Here is an 18,747-nt window from a genome sequence, read left to right as displayed (position 1 = left end):
CAAGGATGTGCCTCAAAGAATAGTGCTCTATGACTTGACAGCCCACAGTCCTCTTGCTTGCTCTACTTTCGCTGCTGGAAGAGTAGGAGGGGTGAGGGACCTAATCCCATGTCTAGTAGGTGCCCAGGCCATGCTCCAGTCAGGTGTGGTGACTCTAATCCAGGCTTTGGGGCCAGTAGATTTTCAGATCCTGGGTCTGGGTGGCCCAGGGATCTGAGCCGCTGCCCACATGGGAACACCCTCAGGTGGCAGCAGCATCTTTCCAGTTTTTGCATCTTTGAAGGGTGCTTCTCCTAGAGGCAGGACTCACCATCCTTCTCTAGCACAGGAATCTTGTCTCTCTGTGTCCCTTCTCCCAAATATACCTCCTTCCACCTACTCCCATCACCTTCGTCACCACCAGCTCCAAAATTTAAGCCTAGAGCATAAAAGGCAGGTGCTTGTCTTTGGCTTTATTCTTTTAAGATGAAAAATAATGAAGAGACAAACCCTAGGCAATCAAATGGGAGAAAAAAATCAACCCTACTGCATTCTGGAGAAATGTTAAATCAGCGAATTGAAATGCCAGAGATGAAAGTGGGATGGCTGAGTGGAGCCTGTCACACCTGCACTCTGATAATGACAGTGTAATGATGGCCAGGGGGACGCAGGCAGTGCCAGGCTGAGGCTTGATGTCAACACCCCCATTCTGCTGGCTCCTGAGTTCCTTCCCACTGTGGCTCCCCCCGGGCCCCTGGGCCCTCCTTGTCTCCCCCTCCAGCTTAGACAGTGTGGGTTGCAGGGAGCTCTTTTACCTCTGCTCCTCCCCACCACCAAATTGAACTGACGTCCTTCACCCCCACATATCATTTAAGAGCGCGCCCCCTAGTGGTGGCATGATTTTGAATTTATAATAAGATACCTATCTATGGTCTTCCGCTGTCTGGCACAGAGCTCCTAAAACCCTTGGAATTTATTAAGTAATAAGAGCAATGGGAGCATCTTTTGTTATAATATTTGGTCTTTTGTTTTTGTTTCCTGAAACAGCTCCAAAGCCATAAAAGTGAAAGGAATGTCTTATTTTCATAATAAGCTCCTTTCTATCACCCCTGCGTTTGTTAATAAGTTGACTTTTGGAAACATCTAAGGGTAGGGGCTGGTTGCCAGGAGAATCAACCATGTGATTGGAGGGTTGGAACTTGCAGTCATACCCCCTGACCTCCAGCAGGAGTAGGGGTGAAGGGAGTCGGGGGAGAGGGGTGTTGAGGGCCAGAAACTGAGTTCAGTTGCCAATGGCCAATGATTTAATCAACCATGCCTACGTAATGAAGCTTCCATTAAAAAAAAAAAAAAAGGACAGGGTTCAGAGAGATTCTTGGTTAGTGAATGTATCCGAGAGGGTAGTGCACCCAAACTCCATGGAGACTGAAGCTACTTAGCTTTCAACTCTTTTAGAATTCACCTTATATATCTGTTCATCTGTATCCTTTATAATATCCCTTATAATAAATGGGTTAACATAGTTAAATGCTTCTCTGAGTTCTGTGAGCTGCTCTAGCTAATTAATCAAATCTGAGGAGGGTGTTATGGGACCCTCCAGTTTATAGCCAGCCAGTGTGGGTCCCAGGTCTGGCTGTGATCCAGGCTTGCAGCTAGGAATAGGACCCTGGATTTAGAATGTTACATTAGCGTAGTAGGGCACCTATGCCTAAAAGATGTAAACATAATTCAGCTTATTATATCACACATGTGTGGCTGAATGCCACTATTGTATTCTGCTATGTGTGAAGCCATGTAGTTCCCTGGAGAGCAGGAGGGGAGCACAAGAAAGGGGAGCAGAAGAAGGGCAGAAGCAAAACCCCACTCCCTGTACTAGCCTGCACTTCCCCCAATAGAACTGAGCTTCCACAATAAAGTTGGTGCCTGCCATTTCATCCTCACATCGGCCTCTTGTGCATTCTTCCAACTGGGCATCTCACCATCGAAACCTTCCCTTCTCGATCAGCTCAGCGCTAACAGCCAGTCAGCAGCACAGGTGACAACCTGGACCTGCAATTGGCATCTGAAGTTGGGGAGTGGAGGAGTCTTGTGGGACTGAGCTCTTAACCTGTGGGATCTGACACTATCTCCAGGTAGACAGTCAGAATTGAGTTTAATTGTAGGACAACAGCTGATGTCACAGAATTCCTTGGTAGTGTTGGGGGGGAAAATGCACAGATGCTGAGGTGGCCTCAGCAAGGGTTGTGGCCTCCTGGGCTCTCTAAAAATCACCCCTCTCAGGGCCTGGTGCTCCTGGATGGGAAGCCACCACCCTGCCCTCTGTCCCAGAAAGAGTTTAGCCCCCAAGGAGATGGACCGCATTCCTGTTTCCAAGGCACCAATACTCAGTCCCCTGGTCACTAACTATGACTATGGACCTACTGGACATGGGAAGGTTCCAAGTGGATTAAGTTCTTGGGGGAAAGGAAAAGAAAGAGGTGACTAACGTCTATGGAGAGGTATCCATCGAATATAGTTTCTCGATGCTAGTCTGTGATAAAGGGTGTGAGGGAAGGAGCAAAGGCTGTGTGGAGACCAGAAACCCAGAGAGGCAGCAAGTAAGATGGAGTGGGGGCTAGTAGGGAAATGAGGGGAGGTGGGGAACAGGTTCCCTTCCCTGAAACCTGAGCTGAACCCAGACCATAGGACTTTGGGTTGCAGCTTGTAATTTGAAAGCAAAGGCCTACTGCCCATCCTAAGCAGTTACCACCACACCCAGACTATTTAATACTCTAACGAGCCATCTTATCTCCACACAGCATCTGTCTGTGGACCTGGCCTCACTAAGAGGCTGTGTTCACTTTAGAACAAAGTGGGGCCTTCTCTTTGGCACAGCACTGAGCCTGTCATTATAAGCTTTGAGAGAAAATGATGAGAGAACATATCAGATCCTCTGTTATGGACCTGTCAAGGCTGGGAAGGAGAGCTGGGCATGGCTGCCAGGGCCAGCTCTTCATTTCAGGGCCCCACCCACACCAGGAAAACTTCAATGGAACCTGCCCACACTTCTCTGTCCAGGCTCCCAAATCTCATTCTCTGTGGTCCTGGCAGGGCCACTCAACCCCCTTGCCTACTGAGTACTCTTGAATGAGGAGTAGTCAATTCCACAGATGCAGCAGGGAAGATTTCGCTGCCCTTAGGGGAAAGGGAAATATGTCCAAATCAATGTTTCTAAACTGTGCAGCCCTCCAAGTTCCAAAGCTGCTTGAAGTGTTATGGGATGGCCAGGGAGCCTGGTTAACTGGGGTGGCTTGGGAGCCTCAGCACCATGGACAGCACCCAGGCCCACGCCGCCACCAGGCGCCTGCAGGCTGAAGGATGGAGAGGGGGTGGCGCTAGGCCTAAGAAAACCCCGCTCTTGAGGCCCTAAAAGAACTTTCCTTTCACTGTAGCTTGATGGGACAATGCATAAGGAATGTCACCACTGGGCCCAGTTGCCTGGAAATCAACCATTCTTCGTGCTCTGCACAAGAAGGTAATTAAAGCAAGAATTAAAAAAACCACAGCATCACCTAAAATCCAATAACAAAGCTGGCCTAAAACGTGTCCTCAGTCTCTGAGGAGGGTGGAGGTGGGAAGTGGGGAGATGTTGAGGGCAGAAGGATGCAGTAATGAGGGAAGAGAAAGAAAAAGAGAGGGAGAAACGGTAGCATGGGAATAAAGAAGGTTTCTAAGGCTCGCATACCTTCCCACCACATAGCCAGTCTTCTCACCCACCCCACCCCTTCTTGGAAGCCCTGCTGATAACTCTGGCCTAAGGAAGTTTTCTCCTCTGGAGTCCTCCGAAGCTTACTACCATCTCAAGACATGTGGCATTGCTTCCTGGCCGTTCGGCCCTCCTCCACTAGAGGGGCGCTCCTGAAGGGATGAGCTGTGCTATGTCATCCTTGCCCACTCTCCGTACCCGGTACCTCACACACGGTAACACTGGGCAGGTGATCATTGACTACTCATTGGCTGGTCTTTTAGCTGAAGTTTTTAACACAGTTCCATCCTTACCCCCCATTACTGCCCCACAACCCAGCAAGGCCATCCCTAAAATGAGAGTTATAAAACTCCGTCTCCCCATGAGCCTGTATGTTTAACACAAAGCACATCTGGCCATTTCCCCTCTTTTGTTTCCAGTGTCTAAATAGAGCTCATGCACGTTCCTTCATGTAAAAGCTCTGAATTTGCTTTTCACTTCTAAGGGACCCAGAGAATTTCTAATCTATTGAAATGACGTTAACCCTTTCCACATCAAATAAAGCCCTCCTGCAGGTAATCTTCCTGTCACAAGCGGACTGCCTTGATATGACTTGGAAGTGAGCGGGGATGCTCGGTTCTCTTTCATTTTCCAACCTCCTTAGTAAAATCCTAAACCAGGAGGATTCAAGTTTGATTGGAGCTGTACTTGCAGTTTATGCCTTCTGTCCCTTGGGAGCTTATGCGTGCCTATTTTAAATAAATTCCCTCTTTTTTCACTCCTTTTTACTAAGAACAACTGCAAATCTTCTCCAAGGATAGCTTTTCTTTGGGGTGGAATTTAGCTCTGACAGTCAAATGTTCATGAGATGGGCCCCGGGTGAATAGTGATTACATAAATTATCATTATTGGCTCTTGCCTGAGACCTGGGGGTGTTCTCTCAAAGTCCTGCAGTGTTTTGGCTGCAGTTTCCCAATAACTTGGTTGCTCTTTTAATAAAAATATTATTCTAAGGAGTGGAAAAGGAAAAAGAGGAGTGGCATTGCGAGGGGAGGGGAGGGTGAGCTCTAATGCCCCTGTCTTCAGAGCTGCCCAAAGCCCTTTTTCTTGTTTTAGATCTGGGTGAGAGTCGCCAAGGCTCGCCACTATCTACTCTGCTCTCTTCAAATGCTCCTTGCCCATGTCCTGGATCCTGCAGTGTGAACACAAGCTAGTGACTCTGGCTCACTCTATTATGCCAACTGAAATTGCAGGACCTGCCCATTTGGCCCACATAAGAGACCACAAGGGTTCAGGACCTAAGGAACATGCTCGTTGTGGTAACAGACTGGGTCTCTGCTTAGCCACACACCTGTGAAGGTGCTGGAGCTGTAAATAGCCTTGAACACAAAACCTGAGCATCAGACAAAACCCCCTCCATTCCTTGGTGAACTCACCCACCTCCATTGCCCCCATGTTTGCCCAGACCCCACCCAGCCGCCCAGTTCTAGCCCTGGACCTCAGAGGAAACAGAATCTTTCTTCTTTCCCTGCCGCTCTCCTCCAGAGTGGGCTGGTGGGAAGGAGGGCTTGGTGACTGCCACTGCTGTCAACAGCAGCGGCTGAACGTGGCCCGCTGCTCCCATTAGCAGCCACTGGCAGCCCCCCAAAGCCAAAACAACCATCAGCCCAGCAGATGTGAGGAAGGTGACAATTCAAGGTTCGCTGACATAATGGAAGAGAAAGAGTTTGGACAGCTGGCTCCCTTCACCTGAATCTATCCTGGATTAAACTGACATTTGAAACCACTTTGGCTCCCATCCACATAGTCTAAAACCTCTACCAAGCCTTCTCTGCTTCTTAACCATGAAAGCACAAACTTTCCTCAACCACAGACTTCCTTAATCATTTATGAAATTGTGTCAGCTGCCCCTGCCTCCTTGTTCAAGCACATTAAGTCCTCTGAGCAGGGAGCTGGGTGCTGCCTGGCCCGAAGGAGGTGAAGAGTAAGGAGAGGCTTTGGCCTATACGGGGCCAAACTTTCTTTGTAATTAATTCGTCACTTCCACAGCCATCTGCTTTCTCTTCGCACACATCCATCATCTCCATAAAAATATGAATACATATATTTAAAGCTCAATTAAAAGGAGACCCTGTGTCACCAGTTTAATTCACAGAAGGAGCAGAAAAAAACAAATTCCATTGAAGTCCAGCCACAGACCCAGCTCTTAGCACCTACACCCTGTCCCTGGAAAAAAAGTTATGCAACCTCTTCTGGAAGTTTTACAGCAGCAGCTTTCATGATAAACCCCCATAAATAGAAAGGGAACCCAGAAGCAAGTTGGTGACTGTGACATTTCTGGGAGTATATTAACCACCCGGGGAAGTATTGACCAGGAAGTCGGCAGGAATGCTATTGTAAAACTCAGCCTAGTGCCCAAGTTCTGCGCACACTGTCAATAGTCCATGAGGCTGAAAAGAAAAGGAAAGCATTTTATTGGATTGTTTTGGGTCCAGGTTGCTGGTGAGCATTGAATGGACTCAACAGGAAATCGGAGATGCTGGAATGTCAATTCGAGTAGCAGATGTAATACACAAACAAGAAGCTCAACTAATTGGAAATTAGTTCTGGGTGGATCCTTTTCATGTTTGCGGTTTTCCTTTCCACGTGCACTATTCCCATACCAGGAGTTCTCGGGGTATGGCGGTTTCTGCTGTGTATCATTTCATTTGCAAGTTCTGAAAAAAGACCCTGAGCCACAGAAGGAAAGGAATAAAAATATCCTACAAGTCACCAAAGCCTGTGTCCCCTAGGCCAGGACACAGTCGTTGCCTAAAATACATCTCTCAGCGCTTTGCTTGCCCTAGTTTTAAATGCCATCACCATCACCTAGTATTTTTGCTCCTGAGCCCAGTTGCCTGCCTCTAGCTCTGGGAGCGGCATTGAAGACTTTAAACCGAAGGCAGAGCAACGACTCTCCCCGCTCCCTCGCTGCTCCTGTACTTGAGAAGCTGGCTTCTTTGCCTCTCCTTGGCCTTTGCTTAACGTCAGCAATGTGTATTTAATTTTTACCAGTGTCCTGGGCAAGCCGACCTTTTTCATTTTTCATTTTTCATTTTTATGCCTTAAGCTTTGGCACTCCCAGCAATCCCTAGGCTCTCTTATCTCATCTGAACTGCCTTCCTCCAGCCGCCATCCTCTGTCTCTTTGAGAGAGCCATCTAGAAAACCGGGCAATGCGTGAGCCATCATGCCTTCTCCCAGGTGCTTCCGTTTGCGGCTTTCCTTCTTTGCTGGCCCCTCCCTGCCACCCACATCCTCCATCCTGTGTCCTTGGGGTCTTGATGATATCTGTCCACCAATTCAACTTGCCATTTCCAGCTCATAGTTCAAAGCTCCCAACGTCTTCTTGCATTAGGTCTCTGTCCTGCCTGATGTCTGCTACGTCTCCTAATTTAGTATCATCTGCAAATTTAATTAGCATGCTGTTGCCTCCCTGTTCCAGGCCATTAATGAAGATGTTATGGCAGTACCCTGCAAACAATATTTTCAAGGTCATGAGGAGAGGAGAGCTAAAGTGCTAATGCCTCTTCCCATCATGGGGGAAAGAGGGAATCACGTGCCCACGTGTGGGTTGGGTCATTTGCTCTGAGTTTTGTGAATCTTCTTTCCCAAACTTGGGTTAGGTTTGTGCCTCCACGCTGCCACCACCACTGCACATCCATGGCAGTTTCGTTTGGAGAATGAAGAACAACAGATTATGCCTCTCTTTTATTTTTTTGTCCAATTCCTAGTGGGAGAAATAGCCACTAATTGAGCACTTGGAGGGAGAGACAGTGTACCTGTAAAGACGAAGTGATTAGGCTTGATTAGGCTTGCTATCTGCCCATCTCTTCATTTCTGAAGCACTAACCCTGACCATGGAAAATATACATCAAGGACCAGGGCACCTGACAGAGATGGGAGAGAAGTTATGTCCCCGGTAAGATGATTCCTAATGGGCTGACCCACAAGATCTGCAGCCAAGAGGGGCAGAAAAGAGAGGCCCCTTCAACCCTGCTACCACTGTTGGTGACCCCGCAGTAGACCGCAAAACCTATTAGGCTACAGACCCCTCTGCATTACAAGGAGTAGCCCATTGTGGATGCTGATTTACCTGCTTTCCACACCAAACTGTAGATGTCATACTGCAACACTATAAAGTGCCTGGATCAGAAGTGCCAAATCACAGGAGAGATCCAAGATAATGTTATTCACACCCAGAAAACTGATTCCAAGTTATTTACTGTTCTCAGCACTTCCCTTCTCCCATCTCTCATGGCAGACTTTAGACAGTGTCATCTTGAAGGTATCTCTGGACTAGAGCCCAGACTCGTCCAGCAGAAGTCGGACACTGATCTCAGAGCACTGGTGTCGAGGGGCAGTGAGGAGTGGCATTGACTTTCCCCTTGTGCTTGGCGGATGGTCTGGCCCACCATCTGCAGTCCTCCCAGACCCAGGTCTGCACTTTCCAAATCTAAGAACACACAAGAACAAACAGTGTTTGTCCCAGTTGGTCAGCTCAGACTCATCATACTCAGACACCTTGCCAGGGGGTGGCTTAGGGAGAGAGTGATAGGTTTGTGGATTCATACAATTAAATTGCTTCTCTATGACCCACTGCAAGGGTCAAGGCTGGACATGGGAGGCTTGGTCTGTCCCATGGGGTCCTACACTGGGACACTTGGGCCAAATCCAACCTGACACTCATCTTTATATAGCTTGTAAGCTACGAGTAGTTTATACATTTGAAAATAAATCTAAATATCAAAAGAAGAATAGTATTTAGTGACAGGTAAATTTCGATGAAATTTGAATTTCCGTATCCATAAATAAAGTTTTATTGGAACATTCTCATTCACTGGTGCATTGTCTATGGCTGCTTTTGGGCTACGACAGTAGAGTTGAAGAGTTGAGGAGATAGGAAGTCCCACAAAGCCAAAAATATTTATTGTCTGGACCTTATAGAAAAAATTTGCTAATCCTGATCTCGAGTGGGGAAGGTGCTCAAGATGTAATAAATAACAGCCAGACATGACACATGTCTGCTTTTAAAAGCTGCACAGCACTACAAGGTTGGTGTGGCTATTGCCCCATTTTACAGGTGGGAAAACTGAGGTGAAACAATTGGCCCATGGTCACAGAGCTCTTAAAGCAGCAAGACCATTATTTAAACTCAGGAATCTGACTTCAAGATCCACTGTGCTTTTTCACCTCTCAACATTTGATGAGTGAGCACAAGGATGTCTACAGCTGGAGAAGCCCCTTAACATGGCCTGGTACAGCTTCTATAAACCTGCCATTCTCTCCCTAAGTCATCCCCCTCCGTATTCTTATTAGTAAAATGTGGGGAAATAAGAGTATATATACGGGGTTGCTGATGCATGTCAAGCATTCCCTCGGTGGTGCAAGAGGCCTTGCTGGAAACAGCATGGGCCAGCAATGACAGCGGCAAGCCCTGTCTGACTCCGGGATGCATTGGCTGCTTCCCTCTTTGAATCTTTAAATTTGCCATTTGAAGTGCACGATTACCATGAAACATTTCCTGGTTAGGTGTCCTGTCTCTCATTTAGGCTACAGACCCATAAACCTTCTGTACCACACACCTTACACATTTCCTTGGCGCTCACAGAGACTCCGGTGCTCCACAGCCTTGGGTCTGGACTGTCATTTTCTTTCCATTAATTGATCGAAATGCTACCATGCTCTCCTGAGCCCTTTCTTTCGTGAGGGGCTTCAGGGGGAAGGTTGGAGACAGGTTATCTTCCTAACACAGCACTCTGACAGGCCGACAGAGAATCTGATCACTACAGTTGGCCTGGAGACACCCAACAACATCATATATTTAAGTAACAAAAAAGAAAGCACTTTCATTAAAATGATCCCTTGAGCAGCCGCTAAGTTCTAAGTGGGCAGGAGAGTGCCGTCTGGGTGGGGGCTGGCCTCTACTAAGCCCTGACTGTCACTTGAGGAAGAGGCTTTCCAGGAAAGCCCCTGAAACCCATGATGCCACAGGCCCTGCCCACTGTTTCCATGAGGTCCAAGAATCCAGAGCCCCCAGAGATGTGACCAAAGGTTAATGGGCTCTGGAGGGAAGACCAGACATATATAAGGGCCTGTCAGACAAGCCAGACAGCAGAAGACAAACAGAGACATTCTGCCAGGCCCGCGCGGACCACGCTCACACTGTGAGTAGCCATGGAAGAAAGTGGGTAGGGCAGGGGAGGGCACGAGCACCAGGGCACAATGGTGTTGTGAACTGAGTGGCTCTTCTGTTCCTCCGCCACCTTCAAATACTTAGCTGGGTTCCAGAGTGCCCCAAGCTGACCTCCAGAGTAGCAAATTAAAGCTGCACATAGTATGCAGAAGCAAGGCTGTCCTGGGGCATGGAACCTGGAGCGGGGAGCAGGTGGACACAATTCCTGGCAACAGAGAAGCTGTTTGGGGTGGATGGGGCCCTCCACTGCAAGCTAGAAGCCCAAGACAGAGCTCAGCAGGGATGCAGGACCCCACATGGAAAGGGAAAAAGCTGGTCCCTAGGGATATTACACAGCTCAGCAAGACTACCCAGGCTTGGCACTCCTATGGGAGGGGGAGAAAGGAGACAGATGCCCCATCATTCAGAGCTGAGCATGAATCCTGGAGCCCATCCTTGGTAATGGAATGAGAAGTCAGCACCTCATCATACAGGCAAAAGCTCTCTCCCCCACTCTGAGCTCTTCAGAACACAAATGAATGTAGAGGATATGCTGACTGCCAGTTGGATCAAGAAAATGAACAGCAATTGGATTTTGCCTTATTTTATTTCAAGTTTTTATTGATTCTTATGGAGTGAATTAAATGCCAACACCAGAATGAAAAGGGATCTATAGCGTCTCCGTGAAGGAAATGGGATGCCATAAACGTGACACATGTGTCTCCACTGAGAGGGAAAGCGGGGCCCTAGAGACTCCGTAGGGGCAGGGTAGGAATAGAGGGGAGGAGCAGTGATTCAGTTCCCCACCCCAACCTGTTCTCTATCTCCTCAGGATCCTCCTGGGGCTCAGCTTCAGTGGGTGGGTGGGTGGTCCTGCCCATCCTGGAATTCATATGCAGCTGGCATGGAGGGCTTTGGCTGTCTGAGCTCTCGTGTTCTTGCTTGAGGAGTTTCATCAAGATACAGAGACAAAGTAGGACAGGGCAACGAGATAGCAAGAAGGCAGAGGGAGTGTCCTGCTGAGTAGAGGTGGCTTCAAATGACTGGCAGAGGCAGGACACAAGCCTTGGAAGATTCTCTCCATAGGGAGAGTCAGGGTTAGACCTGCAGAGAAGCTTGAAGACCAGCTCAGGAAGGACCCTCTCCTATACAACAGATTCCTGTGGGAGGCCCGAGTTGACCCCTGGACGTCCTTTATCTGGAACCCAGTAATCACCCTAGGCCTGTTGCAGTGGAGGCTCCTCCCGGTCTTTGACCCTGCTCTGGGGGCCTGACTCCTGGGCTCAGCGGTCCACCCATCACAGGAATGTTGGTGCCCGGGATACATTTAGCAGGCCTGCCCACTGTGATGCCCTTTTCCACTTTCTGTGGCCAGAGGCAACATGCAGTGGGGTATTAGGAAAAACATCAGCCCTCAGAAGGCCAGGCTGCCAGCCCCCACTACCTTTGATAAGATCCCCCTGCCTTCCCTAAATCACACCTGCTCCCAGTTGAGCATGAGGATCTTGTGGAGGGGGCTTAGCATGGGAGGCTGGGCTCCAGTGTAAGGAACCAACACAGCTAGTACCCAGAAAACCATGCCCTCCTCTCCATTGGACCATCCTGACCCTGCCCAAAGCCCACCCTGCTGACCCCTTTTCTCAAGTCTGCACTCCTGCTGTCACCACAGCCATCCGCTCCTGTCAGTTCTCTGCAGCCCATCTTCCAGACATACCCACTTCCTGGGATGCAGAGGGTCCCGCATACCTCACTGGCACTCATGCATGCTGAGGTGTGGGGTGGGGGCTTGCAAGGAGGAGGTGCCCCCCTATTGTTTCTGTATGTCAGCTAACAGCTAGCTAGATTCTCTGGCCCTGGGGAGGGGCTTGTTTCAGGGCCAGCACTGGCCTCAGAAGGGTGGGGACCCCACCCGCAGGTCTTGGATATTGCTCCATGCTGAAGTTTTCCACATGGGTAGAGGGTCACCTCTTTTCTCTCTAGACCCAGGATCTTGGCCTAGTGCTCCAGGCCAAGTGGAGTCGAGGCTATCTGGGCCTGGGTCTATCCCTTTCAACATCCTAACTGGATCTGGGAGCAGGGCAGGCTCCCTGGGTCTTGGGGCACCGTTCTGTTGATAATCTAGGAATTTTTCTCTGAGACATGAGGTCCCTCCTACTTCAGGAGCCCAGCTGACCCCAGCAGACCTCACCTATAACAAAGAGAAGGACTGACAAATGGAATAATTTTTCCCTGGTGTGTGGCAGGGAGCCGGGCCGCCTCTCCTGGGTGCTTGGTCAGCTCTCATGGCTCTGGGGTAGGGAGGAGACTCTGAGCTCATCTGGTTAAGCCCCATTCCAGGTCCATGTCCAGAGAGGCAAGCGGCTTACTCAAGAGCACACAGTTATAGTAGGTCATGGACCAGAGACGAGGGCCCCTGCACCCAATGCAGCAGCCCATCACAGCACCCTAAACTTTGGGACAGGAGCTCCTCGTCATTGTTCAGCTCCAGGATGGTGTCCCGCAAGGTTGTGGCAGCCCTGGTGGTGGTTCACGTCGCTGCTATGCTGGCCTCCCAGACAGAAGCCTTTGTTCCCATCTTCACCTACAGTGAACTCCAGAGGATGCAGGTAAGAAATCCACGGCCCACTTTCCCAGTACGGCCCAGGTGATGCACAGCCTTGCTCAGCACCTAAGTGATGCTAGTTTTTCTAAGACACAAGTGTCTCTTCAATAAATCTACCTTCAACCAATTATGCCAGTGACACCAAGGACAGCATGAAGAACCCAGACCTGAGATAACCCCAGACTCCGGCTGTCTCCCTAGCCACCTCCACTCCTTCACTAGTGCCACTCAAAGGCATCAGTGGAGTGACATCTCTTCCCACTCCTGCCCATCCTTCAGAGGAAATTTTCAATTACTAAGTCAATAAATATTTGCTGAGCATCTAGGTGAGAAGCTATACATACAAGGAAATCTAAGAACCTCTGGTCTTTAAGGAGCAGGCTTGGGAGCCAAGACACAAATATATGAAAAAGTCACTAACAATAGAAGACAAAAGGTAGATGTCACAAGGCAGGGGATGATTAATTGCCCAATAAGTGATGCTGATGGTTAAGCGCTGAGTTCAGAGCAGGGGGAAATCACTGTGGGCTGGCCTACAGGGAAAAGGTGAAACCTGAGCTGAGGCCTTGAGAGAGCAGGAAGAAGGAACGGATGGGAGCAAACTTCCAGGGTGGGAGACAAGGTGGCTTTCTGTGTAGCAGTGGCCAAGCCTCCTTCTCTTTAGAGCCCAGGAGAAAAAAATCAGGCTCCACGGAACAAGGCAGCGGGGCCTAAGGAAAACTGGACTGCTGGGCCTGCCTCCCTGTGACTTTTACTTTAGACATCAGGGGTTCTGAGCATCTATGCCAACACTGGTTTCTCTCTTTCATCTGGGGAGATGAAGAAATAGAACTTTCATGTCCCATCAGTCTGAATCGGAGGCTCCAAAGGGATGAATACCTGAGTCAGTTCTCTGGGAAGGAGGTCATGTGGCCCTGTGGTCTGGCTTCTCTATCTATACCCTCTTTCCAGGGTAGGCATCCACATACCCACTGAACAGTGTGTCCCTTGCAGAGGCAAGGCTGGGCCTAGCTCCCCTTCTTCAGGGACAGACATGAAAATGGATGGAAAAGAAGCAATAGGCCCCCTAGACATACTTTCCTCCATCACTGGCTCCCTCTCCAGAGAAGACAACCAATTTTTCTGGAATCACTACATTTCAGGGCAGGCCCAGAGCCGAATCCCAAGAGTGGCATTAGAGAAGCAAAGGAAGGGAGAATATCTGATCTCAATGCTTGGGGACCTGGCAAACAGGATGGCAGGCAAGATTTGGGCTGGACGGAAACAGTAAAACTCAGCAGAACATAAACTAGCAAAATGGTAACCAAAGGACAGTTTGCTTACCATTAATTTGCTCTATGGTTTTACTTCTGTAATTACCAGGCTCCAGAATTTTTATGAAGAAGGTACGAACTCCTTCCTCCATAATTCATCTCCCTGTCTTGTCTCTTATAAATTGCCTCCCAGGGACTCTAATTTCCAGGTCACCCCATGATACTCTCGTAGGCTAGGCTGTCTTGCCACCCTTTTTATAGGCTCTCTGTTAAGAAAAACACATTTTCACACTTAATATGCATGAAGGTGGCCATTATTTTCAGCATTTTAACTTAAATAACAGTAACAATCTGAGTGCAATGTTTGAACTTCAAAGGAACAGATTCCTCTTCAAGTTGACCTACTGGGAAACTCCAAGGACCATATTTAAGCCACTGGTGTCTGCAACTCCCCTTGCAGAAGGCACCTGAGGAGAAGGGGTTTTGTGGCGTCTGGGGAGCTTAGGCCAGTTGGCACCCTGGGCAGAAACAGGCAAGGGCCATCTGGGCGAGTTGAGCAGGAGAGGGTTTTGTGTAATTGTATGCTCTGCCCCTAGGAAAAGGAGCGGAACAAAGAGCAAAAGAAATCCCTGAGTGAACAGCAGAGGTCTGAAGAGATGGGTCCTCTGGACCCCGCAGAAGAAGACCAAGTTATCAAGGTAAGCAGATGGGGAACAAGGCAGAGAGACCTAGTGTCGGCTTCCCTGGCCAGCCATGGACTGTGCTAGGGAACAGCAGTGAGCCAGACATTCAAGCAATGAACTCCTTCCTAGGAGGACCAACAATGACACAATCAATCATTTTAGATACCCAATAAGGAGGTATGATATAGAGAGTGCTGGGGTGGGATTCAGGGGCACTGCTTTGGATAGGGGAGGGGTCAGGGAAGGCCTCTTGGAAGCATAACACTCTAGTTGAAACCTGAATGATGAAAAGCAGCCCTCCCATGCAAAGAGCTGGAGCAAGAACATCCCAGAAGAAGGAACAATGGTCCTGCTCAGAAAGCACCTGGTGGGTTTGAGGCCCTCGAGGCTGAGAGGGCAAGAGATCGGCAGGGCCTGGTGGGCCAGACGCCACGGGGGATTCCAAGCACAGAATTCACTGGATCTGACTAAGAAAGATTTGGGCAGCATGAGTGAAAGCAGACTAGTCAGGAGACTAGTCTCATGAGTAGATGGTATTAGCGCAAAGACCTGAAGAGAACGAGGAAGTGAACCATAAGAATGTTTGAAAAAAGAGCTGTCCTCACAGCAGAAACATCCAGTGCAAAGGCCCTGAGGTAGATGCCAGCCTGGTGCACTCAGGAAACAGTGCGGAGGCCAGAGTGGCTGGAGCAGAGGTATTCATCAGGAGAGAGAGTGGGAGGTGAGGTCGAAAACGAAGAATTCACTGGCCATTGTTTGGACTTGGCCTTTACTCTGCTGACTGGGAGAACTTGGGGACTTCGAGCAGAGGAGGGACATGATCTGGCTTACATTTTAAGAGTCTCCCCAGCTTGTGTGTTGAGGGCAGGCTGAAGGGGCAAAAGCAGAATTAGGGAACCCACTGAGGAGGCTGTTGCAGTATCCGAGAAAAAGAGTGGTTCATCCCAGGTGGTCATGGTGGAGGTAGAGCAAAGTGCTCAGATTCTGGAAATATTTTGGAGGTAGAAGCCCACAGGATTTATTGAAAGAATGGGTATAGGATGCAAAGAAAGAGAAAAGTAAAAACTGACATCAAGGTTTTTGGCCAGAACACCTAGAAGGATGAATTTGCCACTCACTGAGACAGTGAAGCCTGTGGCTGGCTGAGGGTTGTTGAGAAGAAGATTAAGAGGTCAGACCGGACCTGTAAACTATAAGATGCCTGTTGGGCATCCAGGTGGGGATGTTGCACAGGCAGGCGGATGGATATATAAGTATGGACTTCAGGAGAGGTTAGGGTTAGAGACTTAAATGTGGGCATCATCAGCAATCAGGCCAGGACAGGGTGAGATCATTGAGTGGGTGGGTATAGATGGAGAACGGAGAGGCCCAAGGCCTGAGCATGAGGCACTTCTCTGTAAGGGGCCCTTGGAGGGGAGGAGAGAACTAGAGAGCGAGGGCCTTGCCAAGGCCACACAGTAGTCTGAGTAGCACTGAGCTGGACTCCATACCTCCCACCTCCCACTGGACACTGGCCAATGGTCCTCCCACTCCCTTGGGCTGCCGCAGCATGCTGTCCATAAACATCTAGGCAGATGTAGGACCCAGAGAGTGACCTTGGTGCTGTCACAACACTGAGCATTCCCACACACTTAGGCTCTCAAGGAGGAAGCTAGGAGTGAGTCCTTCAGCTGGAAAAGGGGGATCTGGCTCAGAACTGCCCTCTAAATACACCTGAGTCAGAGTTTAAGGCTCTAATTGAAGTTTCCATGGTACATGTTACATCCAATGTAACATCTCGTGGGGCTTGAGATGAGGCACATCTCATCCCTTTCCATCTCCCCAGAACCATGACATGCAGGCCAGGAGGGCCTTTATGGATCATCCAGTCCAGCCTCCTTATTTTAAAGTGAGGAAACCAAGGCCTAGGTGTAACCACAGCAAGGAAATGGCATAGGCTGGGCTGGGACCTAGAGTCCTGCAGAAGTGCACCTAAGGTTGCCCTTCAGGCGTCCAGAGCCCATTTCCCACCATCAGGGAGCCCAGCTGGAGGTAAGGGCCTGGGACTCCTTCACTATGGCTAGCCTGCCGGCAGGTTTGTGCAGCTAGACCATTGAACCAGAAAGCTCTGGCGGTGACAGTGAAATCAATCAATGTCCCTGGCTCTGCCGCAACAACCTTTCTCGGTGGCGAGCCACCAGACAGGTCCACTAGGGTCTCACTTGTGTCCCCACAGGGCTAGAGCAAGCACAGTCTGGCGGTCGCTGGCACAGACCCTGGAGCCAGGTCCCCTAGGTGTACTGTCTTCTTTCTCTGCCACTTAGTGCCAGTATGACCTTGAGCAAGTTATTTGACCTCTTTGCCCTCAGTTTCCTCATATGTAGAATGGGGACACTAGAATAGTCTCCACATCATGAAGTTATTGAGAGGCCTAATATACTAAAGCATTTAGGATGGCACCTGGATCATCACGAGGCTCCACAGTGTTAGCTATCATCATTCAGTAGACGAGAGAGGTGAGTGTCCTCCCTATATGAAAAGCCAAGGGCATTCCTGCCAACCCTGCCCCTCCTGTCCCAGCTTCACCACCAAAGAAGGTTTGTAGATCCTCCTCCCAGCAGGTCTCAGTGACTTCTAGGATCCAGCCACTTAGTTAGAATTCGGGGGTGGGGGAGGAGTGGAGAGGTGGGCACACGCCAGAATTCCCATCTGGCCCTAGAAGCCCAGAGGAAGCCAGAGGATCTGGTAGAGTGGAGCCAGGAAAGTGGTGTGGCTCCCAGCGGCCCTTCCTGCCACCTGTAGGGAACCCAGGGGTTAATGGCGCTCTAGGTGCCTCTCCCTTCTTGTTAACTCTGCCTTATTTCACAGCTGACTGCTCCTGTGGAAATTGCAATGAGGATGAACTCCAGGCAGCTGGAAAAGTACCGGGCCGCCCTGGAAAGGCTGCTGAGCGAGGTGCTGCTGTCCACCCAGAGCGGTAAGGGAGGGGGTCATCACTGCAGTTGGGCCTGGCCTCCGCCCATTCCAGTGTTAATATTCTAGAAGCGAGCCTGTCTGAGCAGGGTTAGGGGACTGTGATTTGTTTTCCTGCTTTGTACTTGAGAACATGAAGCTATCTGCTCCCGCAAGAGCGCCGCTCTGTCCCTGCGCCTAATCAGAGAGCAGGGCCTGCTCAGCTGCTGGTGCCCAAGGGGCCCAATTCCCCAGTCAAGGAGCATCTCAAGGCCCTGCCTCAATGGTTCAGGCCCATTTCCCAAACACCTTTCTGGCAGAGGGCTACAATAAACAGTAACAACCCACCAATCCTTCCCTGCTGCAGACACGTTCTTTCTCTCCCAAAACCCCACTGAGGCTGGTGGTTACTCTCAAGGAAACCCTGGTGCATTCTGGCCACAAAGCCTGCATTTTTTTTTTTTTCATTATTCTGTAAATCGAAGTCCTGAGTCCCATTTGGCCTTGACCAGCTCAAGATCTGCAGTTACTTGTGCAAAGCTAGGTCTGGTCTGACAAACAGCCATTAATTACTTCTCACAGTCCCCTGGAGGAGAGAGGCAAAGGGCAGAGAAGAAGTGTTCCAGGTGGAGAAACAAGGAGGTTAAATGGCTTGCCCCAGGCTACAGAGAAAGCTAGAGGTAGACCTTCCAGAAACCTGGCAAAACCTGCCCCTCCCGGGTGCCCCTCCTTCCTCAGACCTACAGGCAGGTTTAGAAGGTGATTTCATAAGCTTATAAGCAGACCTGCCTACATTACTGAGCAGCAAACCTCCTTTGCTTCTCTCTAGCAGCCAAGTGACAGCCCACTCTGGAGAGAAGGTGGCCGGAACTGGGAGCCTTCTCCTACCCGAGAGAGGCCCTGTAAGTCCACAAGACCCATCAACCGGGCTTGGAAGGAAAACACCCATGGAAGCAAATCCCCCTCCAATGAATAAAATGTGAAATATACAGAAACAACTCTTTTATTTAATATCTTAATTTCCAAAGGTCAAACTCAGGTCATACCATAAAGGGGGAAAAAAATAAAGCTCAGAGGGAGTTGGTGCATACATTAGCAAACCATGTGCCTTTCGTAAGTTCTGTGTTCAAATATTTAGACCGACAGAATTGGAAGATTTATACCAGCCCTTCCGTTATAGGTGAGGAAACTGAGGCCCAGAGGGATGGCATTTTTTTTTGCCCACATGTTGAGTCAGTGGCAGAGCGAGAACTAAAATTCAGGTCTCGTGGTCCATTTTCTGTTTACCAATGAGCTGGAGGTCCAACGAGCCAGAGTTTGAAGGCCTCTGCACTCAACCCCTTGCAGAGTAACTTCCGGCTT

At 49.5% G+C, this 18,747-nt stretch overlaps 1 protein-coding gene across 2 annotated transcripts; it reads left to right on the top strand.

The window, feature by feature from the left end:
* The first annotated feature begins 12,405 nt into the window (after positions 1 to 12,405).
* Positions 12,406 to 18,363, top strand: MLN (motilin). Of its 2 annotated transcripts, XM_036238958.1 has the most exons (4): positions 12,406 to 12,522; positions 14,368 to 14,469; positions 17,302 to 17,410; positions 18,215 to 18,363. In XM_036238958.1, the coding sequence occupies exons 1-4, from the start codon at positions 12,406 to 12,408 to the stop codon at positions 18,223 to 18,225; spliced, it is 339 nt and encodes a 112-aa protein (XP_036094851.1). In that variant the 3' UTR covers positions 18,226 to 18,363. The 2 variants fall into 2 exon arrangements, with proteins under 2 accessions (XP_036094851.1, XP_016002452.2); XM_016146966.2 differs by lacking the exon at positions 18,215 to 18,363 and having other exon boundaries at positions 17,302 to 17,559.
* The last annotated feature ends 384 nt before the right edge of the window (positions 18,364 to 18,747 follow it).

Source organism: Rousettus aegyptiacus, unplaced genomic scaffold (genome assembly GCF_014176215.1).
Source record: "Rousettus aegyptiacus isolate mRouAeg1 unplaced genomic scaffold, mRouAeg1.p scaffold_m13_p_1, whole genome shotgun sequence".
Classification (NCBI taxonomy): Eukaryota; Metazoa; Chordata; class Mammalia; order Chiroptera; family Pteropodidae; genus Rousettus; species Rousettus aegyptiacus.
This window is presented reverse-complemented; position numbering and strand designations above follow the sequence as displayed.

Excerpts from the sequence above, each read along its gene's own strand:
- MLN (XM_016146966.2), top strand. The coding sequence starts at position 12,406 with ATGGTGTCCCGCAAGGTTGTGGCAGCCCTGGTGGTGGTTCACGTCGCT. Across the intron at positions 12,523-14,367 it reads GTGAACTCCAGAGGATGCAG|GAAAAGGAGCGGAACAAAGA; the intron begins GTAAGAAATCCA and ends CTCTGCCCCTAG. Across the intron at positions 14,470-17,301 it reads AAGAAGACCAAGTTATCAAG|CTGACTGCTCCTGTGGAAAT; the intron begins GTAAGCAGATGG and ends CTTATTTCACAG.